We start from the raw sequence: 23228 nt of genomic DNA on the forward strand, positions 1-23228 counted from the left end.
CTTTTTGTGAGAGAGGGATGTTTTATCACTTCCCTCAACATGGCAGACTGCTATCAGCAAAGTACTAAAATTAAATGTTCCCTTAGGTGGATGATCTGCTCATTATTGAAGAAAAAATAGACCTGGAAGTTCGATCCTTGGAAACCTGCATGTATGATCATAAGACTTTTTCAGAAATCTTGAACAGAGTTCAAAAAGCTGTGGATGACTTGAATCTTCATTCATATTCCAATCTGCCTATCTGGGTCAATAAGTTGGATATGGAGGTAGGTCTTTCACTCAAAGTGAACGTAGCCTTCAAAGGTGTTAGGTGGCAGAGTAATTTGTCACTAACAACGTGGTCTACCACTTTCAAGTGACCTAGAGTGAGAATTTCCAATCTATTTGCCAGTTGCTTGAATATCTCTACCAAATGCCATTTAGGACATCTGGCAGGCTCTTAGGCAGACAGATAAAAGTGCTTTGCTCCCAATGACTGGAATTAATGGATTCCAGGGGAGACTTGCTAGCCTTTTAGCTGACAGGATAATAGCTAAAGGCTTAATAGATGGTTGAATATGCGTTGACCTGAATTTAATGGGTTAGTTTAATGGCTCGCCACTGATCGCATCCGACCAGAATATTTATAGATTCTTCTCCAATTCAGACTACAGAGTTCAAGAACTCAATGAGCTCTATAACAGGAGAGGATTCTCGGGGTGCTTGACAAGAAATAGTACACTGAGGACAATACCAAATTGATAAAACCTTTCTTGAAATGCAATGAAACTTATAACTGCAAAACAGTAAAAGAATTCCAAAACTCCTGGTGGTAACATTTCTGTTATAAGTACCTTAACCTAACATACTCTCACTCCTCCTTGAGGACACAGTAATAGGAGGTGAAGGACCATCCTCACTCCCTGGCATGTCCGATTACGCGATGGTGCTGGCTTCCCCCATGGTTAGGAATGCTGAGTAGTTATACTATACTGCACAAGCTGACCTGATAACGTGATCGTCTATATAGTATAGGAGAACTGAATGAAATGAATGAATCAAAGGAAGAGTTTTAGAATAGAGTCGACCAGTGATGAGCTGCCAAAATCTTAACAACCGGTTCCCTATAAAAAGTTCTGATTTAAGGGATGTGCCCCAGTATGTATTTTTTGTACCAACAGGGTTATCATACGTCCGTATTTTCCCAGCTGGCGATTTAAGAACCAAAAAGCCTGACCTGCCTGGGAAAATACGGATGTATGTTAACCCTGCCTAAATTTCTTGTTTAAAAAGATGGGCCTGAACTAGAAATGAGCTCCGTTTCACATGTGTGGGTTTCACACCCTGGGGGTGTGCTAGGGTGACCAGATGTCCCGATTTTATAGGGACAATCCCGATTTTGGGGTCTTTTTTCTTATATAGGCTCCTATTACCCCCCCCACCCCCATCCTGATTTTTTCACACTTGCTGTCTGGTCACCCTAGGATGTGCACATGTGTGGGTCCCAGCTGCTCCATGCCCCCCTCGCTGAAGCAGGTGTGCAGGGTTACTGCCCTGGGAACTGCAGGGCACCAGTGGACATGGGGCCAGCTGCAGACAGGGGCGTGGGGCATGGCTAGCTGGAGGCAGGGGGTGCGGGGGTGGCTGGAGGCAGGGGCTGGCTGCGGGCAGGGTGGTGGGTACTCACGGGGAGAGCGGCTCGGAGCAGCCCGAGCAGCAGGACGCAGCCCGCCAGGCAGCAGTGGGAGCCCCAGGGCCAGGGGTCGGGGGAGCAGCAGCAACAGGGCTTGTGCTCAGGGCCAGGCGGCAGCCCACGTGGCTCCCGCAGCATAGTACCCCCAGCGGCCAGAAGAGGAATTACATCACTTCCCGGCCAGAGCCCATCAAAGCCTCAGCACTGCTCGCAGGGAAGCGGGTTAACAACCAATTCTAAAACAGCTTGAAAATTTAACAGCTGGTTCGCGTGAACCGGCTCCACCTCACCACTGGAGTCGACTCCCGAAGAGCTCTTTTACAAGGTATTTTATAGGATCCTAACCTATGTAACTTAGACCCAACCTACTATACCCAAATCTTTTATTACCGAACCCTAAGAATTTTATTGGTACCCTTCTCCTATAGGTTAGTGGATTATGACACTTATTTTCTAAATATATTAAGGATTATCTCATTCCCAAAACTGCCAACCTACGCTGTATTGATGTCCTCCAAGTTGTGGTGTACCCTGCAGTTACCAACCAGTTGTAGAAGCCGGATAAATCTGTGATGTGATGTGGATAGTTCCTCCCTTTGGTTCCCCAAAGTTCAGGGACCATTCTTATCTTTGCCAAAGGTTGCCAACTTCTATGCTGACATATTTATACCTGATTATACTTTTTGCTATGTAGCAGATCTTACCAGATCTTACAGACCGGTAGGCTTCTTGCATTTCAGCAAAACTTATTATTAGGAAACACATGCCTCAACATATCCTAAATTCCAAGGAATTAATACTGATAAAATAAAATGGATTAATTTCAGAAAAAGAAACCTATTAATTGATACTGCCGGCTGGATTAATAAAATATAATAGCTAGCAAAATAATCCTGTGTGCTACGTATGGCAGGGTAAGGACAGGTTCTCCAATGTGCGTGAACATCAACACCTTAATACGGACGACAATAATCCTAATGCTAAAGTGAAGTCTCTTACTTAGGATAACATGGCAGTAAATCTGACATTTAGATCCCCTCCTAAAACATGGATTTTTTTTAAATACTCTAAACAGTAATCTAGCATGTTGACTTAAACTTCCTTTGCTTTAAAAGTGTTCGTTTAATTTTAAAAAAACCCCACTCCTGTTCTAAAGTGTAAGGCTGAATTTCCATCCTTTAAAACTCCTGCTGTATCTGAAAGTTTCAGGGATTTCTTGACAATGCGGGAATCTTTTGGAGAGAACACATGATATAAGCGTCTTTGTATCTGTTTTCATTATGGCTTCTTCCTCCCTTAGATTGAACGAATACTAGGAGTTCGTCTACAGGCTGGGCTGAGAACTTGGACCCAAGTTCTTCTTGGACAAGCTGATGATAAAGCAGAAGTTGACATGGATACAGATGCACCTCAAGTCAGTCACAAGCCTGGTGGGGAGCCAAAGATCAAAGTAAGTTACATTTGACTGTTACTCATTATGCTTTTTGCTAAAATAAGACCGTCCAGAACCTTGAGTAGAAATAAAAATACTCTGATAGTACATATTGCTATATAATGTAAGTTCTTCAGGTCATGGTCCTGATTTGTATTCCTCTGGGGGTTATATGCACGCGCCATGCGTGAGAAGCTGGAGATTTTGAAAGTAGTAGTGTCTCTTGGTCCACACATACGCCCTTGCTTCGCTGAAGTCAAGGGAACCTTTGGTAGCGAGGCAGTCCCCCTTTCTACATTAGACTTTCGTCCTTCAGGCCATGTTCCCGCCCATTTCCCTATGGCTCCTGTGGATCCCCCAGTTTGAATGCTGGTGCCCTCAAAACTGGGCTTTGATTTTTTGGCATTGGAGGACTTGGATGGAGTACAGGATCTGTCCTCCCATAACCAATATGACTACCCTAAGATTCCGCAGACTCAATGGCAGTACCCTCCCTTTCCCCAGCAACTGAACCATTGGTACCCTGCTCTTTGGGGCCCTCCATAGCAATGGATCTGCCTGGTCGGCCATCCTGGGCATTGTGGTGTCAGTATCTGCCTTTGTAACCTTCCCACTACGCTCGAGAGGAGTTCCCCCACCTCGCATCTTTGACGGTTATAGAGTAGGTATTCTGAACTAGTGTTGGAAGATGCTCCTCTTAGTCCAACTCTGACAGTACTGCTGGAACCAGAGCAGTTCCCTTTGTCATCTCCAGATGCTGTAGTGTCTTCATCTCCCTCTTCGTGCCCAGGTGACTACCATCAGTTCCAAGAGCAGGCAGTGACAGAGCAGGCCCGGCAGAAATGCTGGCGCTCTCCCCCAGCAGATAATGAGGGCAAGCGACTGGACATTTTGTGTCAGAAGGTATTCTTTTCTGCCAGCCTCCAATTTCACATCTCACTTCACTCAGTATGGCTTCAGGAATCTTCAGGTGGAGGGAGTCATGGCTGCATTCATCAGGTTTCCCAAGGGAAGTAAAGAACACCATAGAGGACTTCCCGTTCAATGGGTCTCATTTCTTGAGTCAGAAGACAGATGATTCCCTCCACTCCCTCAAAGACTCCAGAGCCGCTCTGCGGTCACTGGGTATCTATGCAACAGCAACCAAGTGCAAGTCTTACTCTGCCTAGAAGTGGACTCTCTCTCCTGCAAAGGGGAGTGATAGAACCTGTTCCTATGACCTATCAGGGTGCAGGGTTCTAGTCCACCTATTTTCTAGTCCCCAAGAGGGGCATGTGGAGGCGGATCTTAAACCTCAGTCGTCTCAACCACTTCATATGCAAGCCAAAGTTTCATATGGCCACCCTAGCAACCATCGTTCCTTTGTTAGAAAGAGGCATGTGGTTTACAGCTCTCGATATGCAGGATGCTTGCTTCCACATGGATATCCATCCTACCCACAGACATTTCCTGAGATTCAAGGTTCTACATTTTGGACTCACCACTGCTTGACAAGTCTTCACCAAAGTTTTCTCGGGAGCGGTGGACCGCTGCCAAGGGGTCCTTATATTCCCTTGATTATTTGATTGTGCTGCTAGCAGCCAAAGGGGAGGGGCATTCCTTGACCTCCATGCTGTTTACACTCCATTCCTCCCTGGTGGTGAGTGTAAACATCAGAAAATCAGTTGGATCCCACACAGTTCCTAGAATTCATTGGGGCCTGTATCAATGCAATATTAGCACATGCCCACCTCCCAGAGCCCTACAAGAGCTGATTTCCACTGCAATTTCCAGTCCTTCTGTTCTGGCCAGGGTTATTTGTACATACATTACTGCCTTAGCTTGTCTCCACTTTCATTGTCTACAGCTGTGCCTCCAGAGGATCTATTTTCCCATGAACTACATCACGGACTTTCTACTGATAGTTCCCCAAGAGCTTCTCTCCTCCCTCTAGCGGTGGAATGATTCAGGTCAGGTCTGAACCGGAACATCATTCTTTCCGTCCTTCAAGCATGACAATGATCATAGATATGTTACTTGTCGGATTGGGTGCACACATGGGTGAGCACATGACACAGGAGTTTTGGACTGCTCAGGAATACTGGATGCCCATCAACGTCCTAGAACTTTGGGCGATGCGGAGAGCATGTCGCACATTTCTCACATTTAATTCATTCCTGTCATGTTCTCCTCATGTCAGACAACACTATCCCTGTTTACTAAATCAACAAACAAGGGGGCATGAGGTCACCTATGTTTTGTACGGAGGCAGTTCATCTTTGGGATTGGTGCGTTGCTCACAAGATACTGTTGTCAGTAGCATACCTTCCCAGAACTCAAGCTAAGTGCCAACTCTCTCAGCAGGAAATTCATGATGGATCACGAATGGGAGCTCCACAACACCGTGGTCACCAACATTTTTAACCGCTGTGGGATTCTGACCAGGGACCTCTTCATCTCCCACACCAACAGCAAATGCACCTAATATTCCTATGGGAGACTGGGGGGGCTCAGTGACCTTTCCCAAGGTGATGCCCTGGTCCTATGTAGGTCGGACCAGATCAATTATGCCTTTCCTCCCTAGAGCTTCTGCCACGTGTCCTACACAAGATCTAATGGGAGAGAATGACGGTCACTCTGATTACCCTGTTGTGGCCTTGCCAGTTCTGGTTTCCTTTCTTCTCCACATGTCAGCATATCCCCCTGCTTCAGTGGCCAGCTTTTCCAGAACTCCTCAAACGACACTGCTGCAGGACCCAGTATCCCAATCCAGAGACTCTTACCCATCCAAAAAACAAGCTCGGATGTGATCTTCACTAGAGCAGGAATGTTCATCAGCAGTACAAGATATCCTCTTGAATAGCAGAGAAGAGTCCACAATGCAGTCCTACAGGGACAAGTGGAAGTGTTTCACCTCATGGACCCAACAAGAGGGGTCTTGCTCCTGAAAATGTGGACATCTGTCTTCTTTTGGACTATCTTCTCTCCCTGAAGACATCAGGCCTCACGCTCAATTCCATCAAGGTGCACGTAACCACTGTCCGTGCCTTTCACCCTCCTGTGGAGGGGCATTCTCTTTACTCACCCTTGACTACCAGATTTTGGAAGGACCTCCAATGGACTTATTCTCCCCTTCAGTCCATTGCTTCCCCAATGGGACCTCAACCTTGTCCTCACAGTGTTGATGAAATTGCCCTTTGAACCTCTGGCCGCCACCTCTTTCTCTCTCCTCTCCATGAAGGTCACTTTCCTGGTAGCTATTACTTCTGGGTTGGAGAAGTGAGGGTCATGGTGACAGACCCCTCCCCCTTTACTATGTTCTATAAGGACAGTGTTTCCCTATGCTTGCACCCCAAGTTTCTGACAAAGATTGTATCCCATTTTCATCTCAACCAACCCATACACTTACCTGCTTTCTTTCTGAAACCTCACGCCTCCGTGGGGGAACTGTGCCGTCACTCCCTTAACATCTGCTGCGCCCTGGCTTTCTGCCTTCAGAGGATGAGATGATTCAGGAAGTCTCCCTAGACATTTTATCACGATTGCAGAAAGGATTAAAGGGCAAGTGATCTCTGTTCAGCAGATTTCTAAGTCAGTTTTGGGGTGTATTACACTATCAGTTATCGGGGTTGTCCCCACCCCATGAGAGCTCAAGCATCGACTACAACTGCGCTTCACAATGTATCAGTTGTAGACATATGTAGGACGGTCAAGTGGACTTCGGCATGTACCTTCTCTTCCCATTACATCTTGGCGCAAGACTCTGCGACCGATGCCTCGCTTGGCATGGCAGTGCTCTCCACTCCATGGTTCCATCATCTTCCTCGCACCCTGCTTGTTGTTAACCCTCAGTGGAATACAATAGGGACTATCACTCAAAGAAGAAGAGGTTGCAGCCTTTGTCTAAAATGTATTTTGTGTTTCTTTAGCTGGCCCAGCAGGTTCTTGTTTAGCAAAATTGAAACTTCATGTGGTGTCTTTCTATGCCTCTAGAATGTTGTACATGAACTGAGGATAACCAACCAGGTGATCTATTTGAATCCACCAATTGAAGAATGCAGATATAAGCTCTATCAAGAAATGTTTTCCTGGAAAATGGTAATACTATCGCTACCCAGAATTCAAAGTCAAAGATACCAGGTAAGCATAATAAATGTATTTATAAATCTAATAAGATGGCTCTACCTAGAACTGTTGCATTGCAGTTGTATACAGATCATGTAATCTTTAATGGTTATGAAGGAGCAATTTTTGAAAATGAGAACTGGCCATGTATTGTGAACTTGGTATATGCAACTTCACAATTTAATTGTGGGTCTTGTCAGGTGGGTGTACACTATGAGTTGTCTGAGGAAGAGAAGTTCTATCGGAACGCCTTAACACGGATGCCTGACGGTCCTGTAGCGCTGGAGGAGTCTTATTCGGCTGTTATGGGCATTGTGACAGAGGTTGAACAGTATGTTAAGGTAGGATATGAATTCTGATTTTCAGTTTGCAATTGTAGAATAACGCATTTGTTGGATTTAGAAGAGCGCTTCTATATCTTTAATCAAAGGTAACTCCCATCAATGTACTTATGTAACGTACTTATTAATAGGTATGGCTGCAGTACCAGTGCTTATGGGATATGCAAGCTGAAAACATATACAACCGTCTTGGAGAAGATTTAAATAAGTGGCAAGCCCTCTTGGTTCAGATAAGGAAGGCTAGAGGAACCTTTGACAATGCAGAAACCAGGAAGGAATTTGGACCTGTTATCATAGACTATGGGAAGGTAAGAACTTGAAACTTTCACGCATCTTGTAAAAGTAACCTGCAGAAATAAACTTCAGAATGGGCTTATAGAGAATAAAACGAGACTTCATAACTAATAGTAATACTCGGTAAACTTTCTTGATTGCAGGTACAATCTAAGGTGAACTTGAAATATGACTCTTGGCATAAGGAAGTACTCAGTAAATTTGGCCAAATGCTAGGTCAGAACATGACAGAGTTCCATTCACAAATTTCTAAGGTAAGAATAGTCCAAACAATGATTCCTTATTACAAAATCAACTTACTACATCCACCTTTAAAATACTGGGTTTTTTCCCTCTAACAGTCCCGTCAAGAGTTGGAGCAGCATTCAGTGGACACTGCTAGCACATCAGATGCAGTGACCTTCATCACATATGTACAGTCCCTGAAACGTAAAATCAAGCAGTTTGAGAAACAAGTTGAGGTAAGTTGTCACTTTCTTACTAACATCTTGTTTCTGGAAATCCGTAAAAGCTTTTCTACAGGGAGGGGACAATTGATCATGACCAGTCTAAGCCTGCTAAGAGAAACCCTGCCTCTATCTAGAAGAGTTACTAGGACAGGAAATTAAACACTTTCAAACCACGATTCTATAGTGAGCCTTACTGAGGTACTTTATACTTCTGAGGGTTCTTTAGGCTGATTTATTGCTGATTTCTCTTTAGACTTCTGGCTATCTGAATTTCGAATTGAACTTTAGAAATTCAAGTAGGTTACCTTCTAACAATGTTTGTGTGGACTGTAGCTTTACCGCAATGGTCAGCGCTTGCTGGAGAAACAGAGGTTCCAGTTCCCTTCCTCCTGGTTATACATTGACAACATTGAAGGAGAGTGGGGTGCTTTCAATGACATAATGCGTCGCAAAGATTCTGCCATTCAGCAACAAGTAGCAAACTTGCAAATGAAAATAGTTCAAGAGGATCGAGCAGTGGAGAGCCGTACAACTGACCTGCTGACTGACTGGGAGAAAACAAAGCCTGTGACAGTGAGTTTTTTCAGGTCTCTTTGCTGAACTCACGATAGAAAGTTTGCATTCTGTAACAAACAAACAGGTTGTTCAGTAAACCCTGAAATAGACAGGGGGGCATAGTTGTTACTTTTACAGATTTTGATGCAGAAATGTGAATCCTCTTTAGGGGGTTTCCTAGTGACTTGGCAGAAAGTGTAGCTTGCTTTTGCTCTTGGTTTAAAATTCCAGCACTTTCCCTGACTTGCATTTTAAAACGGAAACACCTCTATTGTAACTTGATTTTTACAAATTTAACTAGCAATAAGGAGTGTGCACTTCATAGAATATTTGGTAAGAGGAAGAATCTTGTTGAGCCTGTGTCCTAAAGTAAAAGTTACTAGTGTCTGCTAAAACATCTCTCTTGCCAAGATGATTCTTTAGATGCTTACCCAGGCAAGGGATCAGTAACTCGTATACCCAGAGTTAAAGGTCTGCCAAGGAAACTGTAAATTCCTTAAAGCAGAAGAGATAGCTTAGTGTCTGATGCTAATCAGAAGTAGTTTCTGCACAGATTTGAAGTGCTAAACCCTAACTCTTAACATCTGTGCCATGTTGTCCTTCATGTGGTTCTTTCTAGGGAAACTTGCGTCCTGAGGAGGCTCTTCAAGCACTTACCATTTACGAAGGGAAATTTGGTAGGTTGAAAGATGATCGTGAGAAATGTGCAAAGGCCAAAGAAGCTCTTGAGCTAACAGATACAGGACTACTCAGTGGCAGTGAAGAACGTGTGCAGGTACAGACTGTTTTTTAAAAATCCATGAATTTGGTGCTTGTAAATGGTTCTGGACAGATGGCTTCTTGTAGGCAGAAGTCCTTCAATTCATTCATAGAGAAGGCATAGCAGTCAGTGGTTCTCCCTTCATGCTGCCCTATCACTGTGCCCTAACCTTAACTGGGATGGTCCAGCCTTAGGAGTGAGTAACTCAGTCTCAATACCCATTCAGCCCTTGGCTTTTCCACTAAGACTGCAACCACAGATGTTTGAGGGCAGCTTTATAAGATGTAGAAATCTGGCCATTAAACTAAGGGCTTGTGTACGTGACAAGTAGCTTCTAAGTCAGCAGTTCTCAAACTTCAGCAACCCGAGAACCCCCATTTTGATAAAAATTTCAGGGACCCGCAACCCCCCGGCTCAGCCCCAGGCCCTGCCCCCACTCCAACCCTGCCCCCTCCATTCCCCCTTCCCTCTGTCACTCGTTCTCCCCCACCCTCACTCACTTTCACCAGGCTGGGGCAGAGGGTGGGGGTGCAGGCTCTGGAAGGGAGTTTGGGTGCAGGAGCGGGTACAGGATGTGGGCTCTGGGATGGGGTGTGGGTGCAGGTTCTGGGCTGGGGCAAGAGGTTGGGGTGCAGGAGGGGCTGAGGGGTGCGGGTTCTGTCTTGGGAGCCGCACGAGGTAAGCGCCACCTAAAGCAACCAACATATCTCCTTTAGCAGCTCCTAGGCAGGAGGGCGAGGGGGTCTCTATGCACTGCCCCTACCTGCAGGCACCATCCCTGCAGCTCCCATAGACAGCAGTTCCTGGCAAATGGGAGCTTCAGAGTCAGTGCTCAGGGCTGACGCAACACGTGGAGACCCCCCTCTTCCTCTTCTACTCCCCAGCGCGCCCCCCCCCCCCCCGGGGCTGCGGGTAGCGGCGCTGAGCCAGGGGAGGCAGAGAGTCTGCCTTAGCCCCGCTGTGCCTCCAGACTTAGTGCCTAAAATCTCCCCAGTTTAGCTTCAGTAGCCTCCAGGGAATAATGCTGTTCCCCCGCGTGCAGGTGCTGGGAGGGATGGGGAGAAGTTGAGTTGATCAGTGGGGCCCATGGACACTTGGGGACCCCCAGGGTCCAGAGCCCCCAGTTTGAGAAATGCTGTTCTAAGTCATATTTTGCTAAGCCATACTTCAGGACCTGCACTGCACTGTAGCAGCATCCACATGAGATGTTACTGCAAGGCAAGTTTGATATACTGTAGGCGTTCACTCTTGTGTGCTGTGCAGTAACTTGCTATGTAGACAAGTCCTAACTTAAGCTATTGAGCAGCCAACATATAGTAACTCCTTTTGGGCCACCAGAGATGTACTAGGCAAGCTAGGGTCAAGTCTCTGTCCAATTACCTGTACCCTGACCAAGTTTCTATCCCAATGATTTGTTTAAGAAGTTCTGTCTAACTTAGGACAGATATTTACCATCTTTTTCTATATAACTGACCAAAGTTTGATGTATCCCTTGTACTGTAGGTAGCTTTAGAAGAGTTACAAGACCTCAAAGGAGTTTGGTCTGAGCTTTCCAAGGTCTGGGACCAGATTGATCAGATGAAGGAACAGCCGTGGGTTTCAGTACAGCCTCGCAAGGTACCTTTTTTATTCAGTATATAGAAAGCATAACTACAACTATACTATTCACCTTTTGGCCTTTGAGATAAAAATACATTTAAATTCTCTAACAACTTGAAAATGAGCCAGAATATATGGCATGGTGCTTATGTACCTGGGTGTTTTTGGCATATGAAAAATAGAATTCATAACTGAGAATGCAGCCTCTATCTTAATCTAACTTGCAGCACCGAACGGCAGAAATTACTTTTTCTCATAACTGAAGCTTCAACAGGGTAAGGCTTACAAAACAAAATTTGAAAAATTGTCAGGATTGCAGAAACTACACAACCTTAACTATATTTAATTATAGGCTACGTCTTCAGAGGACAAGAATTGATGCTCTATCTGTTTCCTGAAATTAAGTTGATCTAAATTAGCACTTTTCTCAAACACTTGTCCAGCTTCACTGATGAAAAGCTATTGCCCAGCTGATGCTTCTTGGATACATAAACCTGAAACGAGGCTTCTACCTCTTATCTGCAAGGAAGAATGTCACAATTTCATGACCACTGTGATCTAGTATAAAATTACTTCATGCTGTGCTACTTCAATGATCAAGGGATAGAGAAAACTAGTATTGCGCCAACAGTCGTGAATTAATCTTAAAGCAGTACTGTTGACTCCACATAATCTGCTGAGGTGGAATATATCAACAAATGCATGGAGAATCTGTTGGAATGATGAGGTTTTGAGGGATAATTGAATGTTTTCATTCATCTAGTATATGATTTGCCTGCCTTGTATACAGCTATATTTAGTGTTAGCAAAATTAAATATATGCAGCATAGCAAAGTATGATCAATATTATGTAAGGGTGATTCTCCCATTCTTAAAGAACAGTTGAATAAAAGTGTTAAGATGATAAACTGTAAGTAAAACGGATAACTGTTGTAATATCCAGTTTACTAGAGTGATTGTGTTTATCATAATGTTGCTGGTAGATGAATTCTTTCAAGGCTTCTGTATTTTATTGACAGCTTCGACAAAATTTGGACGGCTTACTGAACCAGTTGAAAAACTTCCCTGCTCGTTTGCGGCAGTATGCCTCCTATGAATATGTTCAGAGACTTCTGAAGGGTTACATGAAGGTAAGCTGTACATAATTTTTTAATTAGTTATCAAGGGTAAGTGCATCCATTAACTTAATATGTGCTGTCTCGCGTTCTAGATAAACATGCTGGTGATTGAACTGAAATCTGAGGCTCTTAAAGATCGTCACTGGAAGCAGCTGATGAAGAGGCTTCACGTTAACTGGGTTGTCTCTGAACTAACCCTGGGACAGATCTGGGATGTTGACTTGCAGAAGAATGAAGCAATTGTCAAAGATGTACTTCTTGTGGCTCAGGGAGAGATGGCTTTGGAAGAGTTCTTGAAACAGGCTAGTATCTATCATTACATATACTAGACCTGTTGTGCAGGAGAGGTTTTAGAGGTGTAAGTTAATTTGCTGACAGCTATGTAACATATTGGATTTTAGATACCCAGGATGGTGAGAGTGAAATGTTTAGATCTTCACCATCTATTGTTAGTTCTCAATAACTGAATACATTTTTAAACACACAAACTGACACAACATGAAACCCCATAGGTTTAGGGGTTTTATTAAAAGCTTCGGAAGTTTACTGAAGGTACTGTAACTTAAACTTAAAGATAAGTCAAGTAAAATATATAGCTAGTACTAACATTACTATTATAAAACTTCTAAGTAGAAGACTGGAAACTTCCTTCTGTAATTTCGTTTTGAGTTGCAATACCTTTAACTCTGACCCACAAGACATAATTATGAAATCTCCCACCATATGATTCACAGCAATCCAAGGCCTGCAGATTCATGTGCTCTGTAAAAAGATAAGAATCAAGCTCATGTAACTACATTTCTACACTACAGAATGAAATAAACGTAATAGAATTAAAATTACTATCGGGAGTTCATAATCTGACTACTTTTTTTCTTGAAGATAAGAGAAGTGTGGAACACTTATGAACTGGATTTGGTTAACTATCAGAACAAATGTCGTTTGATTCGTGGTTGGGATGATCTCTTCAACAAGGTCAAGGAGCACATTAACAGTGTGTCTGCCATGAAGTTATCACCGTACTACAAGGTATAATGTAAAATTACTTTATTTTTCTTTTCAATTATCTTTGGCTCCCTCCTTGTTTTCATATTCTTTTCCTAGTGTACATTTGTTCAGCTAGCACCTTGTGTGCCAAGTTTGGCAAATTGTTAGGTGTATAAGTGGATTATACCTTTTTATAGCTTTAACCAAGCTTACAAAATTATTTCCAATTCAGTTCTTAAACTAGCTTGATTAGTGTTACTTGTCCAACTTCTTAAAATCATACTGACTTGTAGGTGAAGTTTTTTTGTTTTGTTTTGTTTTTTTTAACGGTAAACTGAATGTTAATGGTTTTTGTAACATTTAGGTGTTTGAAGAAGATGCCCTTAGCTGGGAGGACAAATTGAATCGCATCATGGCACTCTTTGATGTCTGGATAGATGTCCAAAGGCGATGGGTCTACCTGGAGGGTATCTTTACTGGTAGTGCTGATATTAAGCACTTATTGCCTGTTGAAACCCAGAGGTTCCAAAGGTATACTTCGGATTTGTGTGAAATTCTCAGTTACAGTTCAGGGCAAGCTGCACCATTGACTTTGTTCCTCTGCCTGGCCTTTGCATGAGCATCTCTTTCAAGTGATAGGTCTGCAATTGTCTCAGTGAATCCTGTGATTTGCCCCCACTTTTTTTGTTCTAGTGACCCAGAGCAAAATACTCCTGTTCACCAACAGTGTTCTCAGCAGGTCTATCTGGGTTTTGGCCCCTGCTGCAGACTTTGGAAGCTTATGACCAGTATGAGTGCAGTGACAGAACAGCTTGTTCATATAGACAAAGTTTTTTGTTTTGTTTTTTTTTTTGCACATAAGAAAAGGGTTAAAACAATAAGACCTGTAAACCTATGTGACCTCGACCTTTGACTTTCCTTGCAAATTTAGGTAGCCCCTCTTGTCCCACGTATCATCTCGCATTGGGCTAAGCAGGTAGATTTCACCCTTGCAGTCTCTGCCTGTGTCCAATCTTCAGTTGATGTCTCCCACCCTGAGCTAACAAGCAGTCTCTTATCCATTTCAGAGTCTTTGACCAGGTTCAGGACATATGTCCCATGACAGACATATGCACCACGCCAGAGAGTCAGAGGTAGACTTCAGTGGTGGATTTACTGTATGGCGTGTTTGAGCGCCGGCAATTGAATTAGTCATTGTCTGGTTCTTGGGTACCGTGTGGAGTGCTCCATCTAGAATTAATCTTCAGTGTAGCATAAAGCCAGCCACCCCCTAACTCTCTCACAATGTTAATAAAATTAATAGATATCACCCTTTTTTACGCTCAGTAACTGAACTTGTACTATCGTATCCTTCATTTAAAGTGTGCTTAATATTTTTCTCACTCTCACTTACAGCATCAGTACTGAGTTTCTGGCACTTATGAAAAAGGTATCCAAATCTCCCCTTGTAATGGATGTTCTTAACATCCAAGGTGTACAAAGGTCCCTGGAGAGATTAGCAGACTTGCTTGGAAAGATCCAGAAAGCATTGGGAGAATACCTGGAGAGGGAAAGATCCTCCTTTCCTCGGTAAGGAATTTCATCTCCTCACCAATTGTGCTGGAATAAACTCTAATAGGAATTGTGTTTGTTTGCATGGTAGTGCCTAAGTACTTCCTTTTATTGTGTTCCGATAGCAACCTTCTAGTGCATATGAAGATATCAAAACATGAATGCTTTGGAATCATAAAAAAAATAAAGGTTGAACAATTTAGTCATTTTATGGTCCCATTTCCTGGGAAGTGATAAACTTCAATTTCTTTGTGTGGGTCACTTGTGATTAGTAACTTAAATGGCATAATTTGAATATAAATATTGCGTAATAGGCTGTTTCACCTGGTACTGAATAATGAAATTCTCCAATTTAGTTTTGTTTTCGTTTAAGCTTAATGAACCCTTAGGAATCTAACCAAATACCAAAGCTTAAGAACTTGTATCATTCTATATTTGATTCATGTTGCATTCTGTTTCACCTTCAATTCTTAGTAGTGTGTGAGGTCCTTGAATTGTAGATCTAAACATAACCTCCATGTCAAGCATGTGTTCAGAATGGGAGCTTTGCTGTCTCATAATCTTTCAATACTTGGCATTTATCTGCTAATGAGGTATTAAAGTGGGAAGAAAACTCTAGATAGACTAAAAATAGTGCAGAGAACAAGCCCTGAGGTATTTTTACTATGATCTAACAGAAGTATGCAGGAAAAGAATTACGCAGCATTGCACAAACTAGCAGACATTTCCCAGTTTTATAAGGGTTATAGAGGGTTCAAGTAAACACATTAATTCTGGGCCTTCAATTAAGTGTTAAAAAAAAAAAAAAATTTCACCTCAGTGGTCAGTTGTTTTAAAAAGCTTTAACCTTATCTCTAATAATAGGTTCTACTTCGTTGGTGATGAGGACTTGCTCGAAATCATAGGAAACAGCAAGAATGTAGCTAAGCTGCAGAAACATTTCAAGAAAATGTTTGCTGGAGTTTCGAGCATCATCCTGAGTGAAGATAACACTGTTGTTCTGGGGATCTCATCACGTGAAGGAGAGGAGGTAAAACTGTGTCTTTGGGGGTTTTTGCAAACTTACAAACCTGGTCGAAATTAAAACTAAAATGACACTTGATTTTAATTGTTTCAGGTGCTGTTCAAAACACCTGTCTCTATCACAGAACATCCTAAGATCAATGAGTGGCTCACACTTGTTGAAAAGGAAATGCGAGTCACCCTTGCAAAGCTGCTTGCCGAGTCTGTTACTGAAGTAGAAATCTTTGGTAAAGCAACTTCAATTGATCCCGGTCTCTATATTTCTTGGATTGACAAATATCAGGTATCCATCTTATTCACGTTTGTCTAACCAAACTATATAGTACACTTTTGTGGGAGGAACAACTCTTAGCAAAAATCTAACTGTATTTTAAATGTTCAGGCCCAGCTTGTTGTCCTGTCAGCCCAAATTGCATGGTCAGAGAATGTGGAATCTGCTCTGAATGGCATGGGTGGTGGAGACGACAGCAGTCCTCTGCACTCTGTGCTGACTAATGTTGAGGTCACGCTGAATGTGTTAGCAGACTCTGTGTTGATGGAACAGCCACCTCTCCGCAGAAGGAAATTGGAACACTTGGTAAGTAATATGCTCCTCCCCATCCTCAGTAGTCATTCGGTCTCTTACAAAATTTGAACACAATCTGTCCATCTTCAAATCATGAAAGTGACACCTAGGGAAAACTAAAATGTTCCCATCAAGATTTCTTGAGGAGCATCTGTTTCTGTAGATATTACATATGCCTGACTTGAAATAATGTCTATAAACTTAAATGTCCATGTAGCACAAGATTCTGCAGAATTATTTAGTGAATAGAAAACTCTTGGAATATACCCCCCAATCTCCTATTCTGAGAGTAGATAAGATTTATAAATCTAGAGTTTATATTAACTTTTATCTATGTATGTACATGGCTCCCATAACCATAGTGTCTGAGCTCCTTCAGCTGTTTAAAAATAAAAACCATTTACATGAGAAATAGTTTAACTTAAAACTTCTGTGTTTGTGTGAGGGGCTGTCATAGTCATGTGAAGAGCTAAACTGAAGGGTTTTTGCATTTAGCTACGAAAGTCTTAAGTCATCACTTCTTGCCCACTGAATTCATAGCATAACTCCAGCTCCTCCTAAGAAGCTCTACTTTCCACCAGATGAGTGCAACTGACAATCTATCCTGTTGTTGAAAGGCTCCCGTAAAATAAACCTTGAATGAAACTTCTAATTGGGGAACAAGTGTAGAGTGCATAGCCACAGAATGGTGTTTGTGGCAGTCTGTGCTGTACAAAACACAGCACTCTAGTTTCTTGGCAAGTTGGAGCTTTCACTTGGGGTGTGGCTTCACTGCTAGACATGACTTGCAGTAATCAAATCTATGGACCTTCAGCCTTACCATGTCCAAGTCTGTGCTGATACAATGAAGTGCCAATTTCTGGCCTCTTGCAGATGAAAGTTGACATTATTGTGTCTTGGGCATCCAAAAGGATTGAAGGCTCGTGATAATCTAGTCTGAGGGGAAGGTGCCCTCCATAGTTAAGTCTTAGGGGAAGCAAGTTCTTGGAAACATTTCTCTTTATCTACCAGCATCTCAGTCTTGGCTGGGTTTAGCTCTAATCAGATGAGCTTCATTCAGCTGATTCTAGCTACTGAAAGCTGGAAATGGAGATGTAGAGCTCCGTGTTGGTCTGTACCTGCTGAGATTTCAGCCCACAGTGTCTTACCAGTTCTCTTGATGTCTTTATATAGACTTGTGCAGAGGATTAAAACTTGTGGGACTTCAGAGGTGAGGGCTCTTGGGGGTATGTTGGGGAGGGATGTAGAAACACTGTCCCTCTACAGCACTTGGGGTTTCTTAGAGGAAAATGTGAGCTGGTTTAAGGGCACTTTCATTCATCATTGGAGGCAGAGAAGAATATCTGGTGACTAACAGTATGTGGTGCCAGCGAAGTCTAGCAGGATGAGTATGGATAGGCTTCCTTTCTGTGCTTGTGGACAGAAAAAGTTGTCCGTAAGGACAGAACCATGCCTTGGCCTGAAGCTTGGCTGAGAGAGATCCTGTAGCAACGGACTTTTTTTTACTAGCTCCTCCTTTCTGCAAGCTAGAGGATGGATATTAGATCATGCCGTCTAGCACAGAGCAATGGCTTTTCATAAACTGAGGTGCATTGAGATGCAGTAAAATTGTTAGTTTCATTAGAGTACATGATCTTTTTTCATTGTGGTTGCTAATGAGATGCTTGTTCTCCAGATTACGGAGTTAGTGCACCAAAGAGATGTTACAAGATCACTGATCAAAAGCAAGATTGACAACTCCAAATCCTTTGAATGGCTCAGCCAGATGCGATTCTACTTTGACCCAAAACAGACAGATGTGTTGCAGCAGCTGTCCATTCAGATGGCAAATGCCAAATTCAACTACGGCTTTGAGTATCTTGGTGTTCAGGATAAACTAGTTCAGACTCCTCTTACTGACCGCTGTTACCTGACAATGACGCAAGCCTTGGAGGCAAGACTTGGAGGCTCACCGTTTGGTAAGTTTGTACTTATTCCATATGTGTCTTCTGTTAAATGTAAAGATTGATGTTCATCAGCTATAAAATTAATAAAGTAACTTCCATAGTTGAGACTCCAATTTTGAAAAATGAGCAACACTTAGGCTATGTCTATATTTACCAGTAGATCTGCACTGCTGTAATTGATGCAGCAGGTGTTGATTTAGCGGGTCTGTTGAAGACATGCTAAATTGATGGGAGAGTGCTCTCCTACTTATTTGTTTACTCCACCTCCATGAGAAGAGTAAGGGAAGTCTAGGAGTACATCTCCTGTCGACACAGCACGGTGTAGACACTGCAGTAAGTCGACCTAAACTACATCGACTTCAGTTACATTATTCGAGTAGTGTAACTTGGGCTGATTTACCGTGGTACTGTAGCCCAGCTCGTAGACTCCAGATGTTAATATTGTCAGTTTAGTGCCTAGGAAGAGACTAATATTTTTATTGCGTTCTAAAAATAGGTCCTGCTGGTACTGGTAAAACAGAATCTGTAAAGGCCCTTGGACACCAGCTTGGCCGCTTTGTTCTGGTTTTCAACTGTGATGAAACATTTGACTTTCAGGTATAGTATTTTTAATTTAATATGAGAACATTTGTTATTTTAAGTTTAAGATCTCATAAATATGCCATTTAAGCTTGTAGATTTCAAAACGTCTTTGAAAGCTTGTTCCTGTATCTGGTAAAATAGATTCTGGTTACTTAACTGTGCTTCATTGGACTTCACTACCACCTAAAGCAGAATTGGGTTAGAAGCTGCCTGCTCTGTTTTTAGGTAGCAATTTAGCAAGAGAAGATCTGAACTGCAAGCTTTAGGAAGGTAACTTCAAGTTTTTTCAAACTACAGTCTTCCATTACCATCCCCCAGTCATGTTGTGTGACCAACTGCAGTAGACCTACTTTAGTGGAAACCAAGTAGGTGTGACTGGCTGACTCCTAATGGATATGTTGCTGCACATACTCCTTATGTCAATGGACTGCCTGATCTTTTGCAGCATCGGAACTACTTTTAAATTCTGCTGCAGGTTTAGGAGTGTGCTTGCAGAGATTTTAGTATTAATAAGTATCAGACTTCTCTAAAGAGGAATGGAAGTTGCTTAGTAGTGCCTTGTACGTTCTAGAATATGGAAGTTGGCATTCAAAAACTGAAAACTCTGAGAAGCAAGAGTGGTGTGAGTGGGTAGAGAAGAGTGGAGTGGGGGGGTAGAGAAGTTGTTTCTGTTGAAAGAATAGAGAGTCTCAGCGTAAAGATACACACGCGTGCGTGCTCTCTATCTCACAATAGGGGGTTAATATATGTAACCACAATCCTGTCCAGTCTACACCAGTTTCACTGTGTACAGGGAAGAATAACCAAGGTAACGTGTGTGTACATAAAGCTTATCTTCTCTTTTTCTCTGCCTACAGGCAATGGGACGCATCTTCGTGGGGCTCTGCCAAGTGGGCGCATGGGGCTGCTTTGATGAGTTCAACAGACTTGAGGAGCGTATGCTTTCTGCTGTTTCTCAGCAGGTTCAGTGCATCCAGGAAGCCTTGCGAGAACATTGCAATCCAAACTATGACAAGGGTATGCAGTTTTTTCCATTGCTAATGGTTTTGTATAGCTGTTAAAAGAATGCCCTCACTTGCATGTCTGAAATAGGTCCTTTTTGAGAAATCTCCTTACTACCCCATTGGCCAGGGTTTTGGTTTTTGTTAAATTTGAAAATTTAATTTAAACAATTAAAGGAAGTAGCTTTCAACAGATATGCAGTCACTTTCAACATTGTGTTACTTTAGTGTTGTGGTAGAAAAAATGTTTGATTAGTTGTACCATAAACAAAAATATACAGGATACTAAAAGTGAAGTTTCAACTACTGTAGTTGATAGCTAATTTGACTGAGACAAAATCAAATGTAACAAATTTTTGTGTGAACTGTTTTTAGCTTCTGCACCTATTACTTGTGAGCTGCTGAATAAACAAGTTAAAGTGAGCCCAGACATGGCTATCTTCATCACCATGAATCCTGGTTATGCGGGTAGATCAAATCTTCCAGACAACTTGAAGAAGCTGTTCCGTAGCTTGGCAATGACAAAGCCAGACCGCCAGCTGATTGCCCAGGTCATGTTGTACTCCCAGGGTTTCCGTACTGCTGAAGTGCTCGCCAATAAGATTGTCCCATTCTTCAAGTAAGTAATAGTCCCTTAAAGAAGTCTGGCCCAGACCATTAAAAGATCACTTGTGTACTTAAATCTGGATCTTAAAATGGCTCCGTAGGTAGTTTTGAAAATACAATAGCAAGAATATAGAACAGTAAGCATGCTTGACACTTTACGATTGAACATTAGTTTTGTGATCTTAGTATATCTAAAACTGACTCTGATCTCTTTTATCTTTAGACTCTGTGATGAGCAGCTCTCCTCTCAAAGTCATTATGACTTTGGCTTAAGAGCTTTGAAGAGTGTACTGATTAGTGCAGGAAATGTGAAGAGGGAGAGGATTCAGAAGATAAAGCGGGAGAAGGAAGAGCGTGGTGAAGTTGTTGATGAAGGGGAAATTGCTGAGAACCTACCTGAACAAGAGGTAAAACATACAGATTTTTTATATTGATTCATAGCAAAGGGGTGATTACTGTAGATATGCATGTATATGAGCACTTACAGTAAAGCACCTGCTGTATCTAGCATAAACGTAATCTATTTAAGTTCACACGTTGTCGTATTTACTTGAAGTCTTGGTACTTTAGGCTACAGAAGTGGTGGTTTCAGCAGATTGAATGGAGTTTTAATCAGTGCTTGAGTTGTGGAAGTATCTTTCTCACAATAAAACAGAAGCACCTGATGGTTTGTGATCATTACAAACTTTCACCATTCCAATAAAACGAGTGGTGTCCTGACTGTATTCCAAGTGGAGTAGACGTTCTGAATGAACTCCTCTGTAGTTCACATCACTTTCAGATAAATGTTATGTAGGCAAGTACAGCTGTCACTCCTCAATTAAGGCAATTGTATTAGGTGATAGCTTAAGTATTCCCTGTATAGCATCACTTCAAGTTCATAATGCACTGTTATAAATGGTCTTGCACAAATACAAAACTCAACATCAAATAAGTTTTGCAGGGAATAAGAATGCCAAATGCAAACCTAGCAAATGTCAATATACTCTGCAGTCTTAGTATTCAGCGTGATGTGTTTGAAATATTTCTACCAATGTGACTAATGCAGATATTCATTGCTTGCCTTGTATTGTCTAATCAAAGCATGAAAATTTTCCGTGTAGATTTTGATCCAGAGTGTGTGTGAAACAATGGTACCTAAACTTGTTGCAGAAGACATCCCATTGCTGTTCAGTCTCTTGTCTGATGTATTCCCTGGAGTACAGTATCATCGTGGTGAAATGACAGCCCTGCGAGAGGAGCTTAAGAAAGTGTGTCAGGAAATGTACCTTACCTATGGTGATGGAGAAGAAGTTGGTGGCATGTGGGTGGAAAAGGTACATTGTGATAGTTGTAAATCTTACAATGTGGAGTTGACAAAAGTACATGTAGCACTTTCCATATTCCGTGATACAGAAATCAAATATAACCGCTCCCCAAATAGACAGAGTACCTAAAATAAATTTCAACTTTAAGTGATTCCGGATTATTATGTTTGAATCTTAATAACTGGAAGTCTTAAATCTGTTCTGTCACAGGTTCTTCAGCTCTATCAAATTACCCAGATCAATCATGGGTTGATGATGGTGGGTCCTTCTGGAAGTGGAAAGAGCATGGCTTGGAGAGTGCTGCTAAAAGCTCTGGAGCGGCTAGAGGGTGTAGAAGGTGTTGCTCACATCATTGATCCAAAAGCAATCAGCAAAGATCACCTCTATGGTACTTTGGATCCAAATACCAGAGAATGGACAGATGGATTGTTTACACATGTCCTGAGAAAGTGAGTCTTAAACATTAATAGCATATAAGTTAAGAAGTGGCTATTGGAGAGATCCTTGGATTTTGTCATTGCCATGGAGGATTGAGGAAAGGGAATATTACTGTTTTTTAACCTATACTAAATGCTTTCCTGAATTTAGGATCATAGACAATGTGAGAGGTGAATTGCAAAAACGACAGTGGATCATCTTTGATGGGGATGTAGATCCTGAATGGGTGGAGAACTTAAACTCCGTGCTGGATGACAACAAACTGCTGACTCTGCCCAATGGAGAACGTCTCAGCCTTCCACCAAATGTAAAGTTCTTTTTGTTTTTACAAACATTTTAGCATTTCTAAATAGTTTAATCTACTGAAAATTTGATAGCTCTGCTGCTTTTGGTAGCTGACATGAACAGGCTCTTACCACACAAACTGTGGGCACAGAGTAAAGTTAATATTGCATCAGAGCAAAAGTGATCTTATGCAATGGTCTGGTTCAATTCTTTAAAACTCTTCTGTGGTTATGGAGTTTGTCATGTCAGGTTTACCTTGACCCTACCAGACTAGGAAATACTAGATCATGCCTGAATGTCTAATTAGGTGTTAAGAAAAAACTTAATTTTTATACCACCTATTGGCTTCTTAGGAGTTTAGAGAAGCATGTTAACTGAGCTTTTACAGTAACTCCTTGTTTAACATTGTAAGTTATATTCCTGAAAAATGCTACTTTAAGCGAAGTGATGTTAAGCTAGTCCAGTTTCCCCATAAGAATTAATGTAAATGGGGGTAGGAGGTGGGGGGCTAGGTTCCAGGGAAACTTTTTTCCACCAGACAAGACTCGTGTGGATGTGTGTAGAATACACACAAATTTTTTTAAACAGTTGTATACTGTATATTGTGAAGCTT

The 23228-nt window shown here is 42.2% G+C and overlaps 1 protein-coding gene across 4 annotated transcripts in view; it reads left to right on the forward strand.

Annotated features, from left to right (window-relative positions):
- Positions 1-23228, forward strand: part of LOC140913372 (cytoplasmic dynein 1 heavy chain 1) — a 70138-nt gene that overhangs the window by 11213 nt on the left and 35697 nt on the right. For all 4 annotated transcript variants that reach the window (XR_012159565.2, XM_073349662.2, XM_073349663.2 and 1 more), the window contains 26 exons: positions 87-266; positions 2973-3122; positions 7077-7223; positions 7409-7549; positions 7681-7857; positions 7987-8097; positions 8185-8304; positions 8626-8865; positions 9467-9622; positions 11111-11224; positions 12226-12336; positions 12417-12626; positions 13207-13353; positions 13676-13842; positions 14707-14880; positions 15727-15892; positions 15980-16168; positions 16268-16462; positions 18126-18408; positions 18893-18993; positions 19836-19995; positions 20355-20598; positions 20809-20992; positions 21689-21901; positions 22103-22341; positions 22481-22637. Coding sequence is in view for 3 of the 4 variants with exons in the window: in XM_073349662.2 (XP_073205763.2) it covers positions 87-266; positions 2973-3122; positions 7077-7223; positions 7409-7549; positions 7681-7857; positions 7987-8097; positions 8185-8304; positions 8626-8865; positions 9467-9622; positions 11111-11224; positions 12226-12336; positions 12417-12626; positions 13207-13353; positions 13676-13842; positions 14707-14880; positions 15727-15892; positions 15980-16168; positions 16268-16462; positions 18126-18408; positions 18893-18993; positions 19836-19995; positions 20355-20598; positions 20809-20992; positions 21689-21901; positions 22103-22341; positions 22481-22637 (4476 nt within the window). In the remaining variant the exon portion in view is untranslated. The remainder of the gene's footprint in view (positions 1-86; positions 267-2972; positions 3123-7076; positions 7224-7408; positions 7550-7680; positions 7858-7986; positions 8098-8184; positions 8305-8625; positions 8866-9466; positions 9623-11110; positions 11225-12225; positions 12337-12416; positions 12627-13206; positions 13354-13675; positions 13843-14706; positions 14881-15726; positions 15893-15979; positions 16169-16267; positions 16463-18125; positions 18409-18892; positions 18994-19835; positions 19996-20354; positions 20599-20808; positions 20993-21688; positions 21902-22102; positions 22342-22480; positions 22638-23228) is intronic.

This window comes from Lepidochelys kempii, chromosome 6 (genome assembly GCF_965140285.1).
Source record: "Lepidochelys kempii isolate rLepKem1 chromosome 6, rLepKem1.hap1, whole genome shotgun sequence".
Classification (NCBI taxonomy): Eukaryota; Metazoa; Chordata; order Testudines; family Cheloniidae; genus Lepidochelys; species Lepidochelys kempii.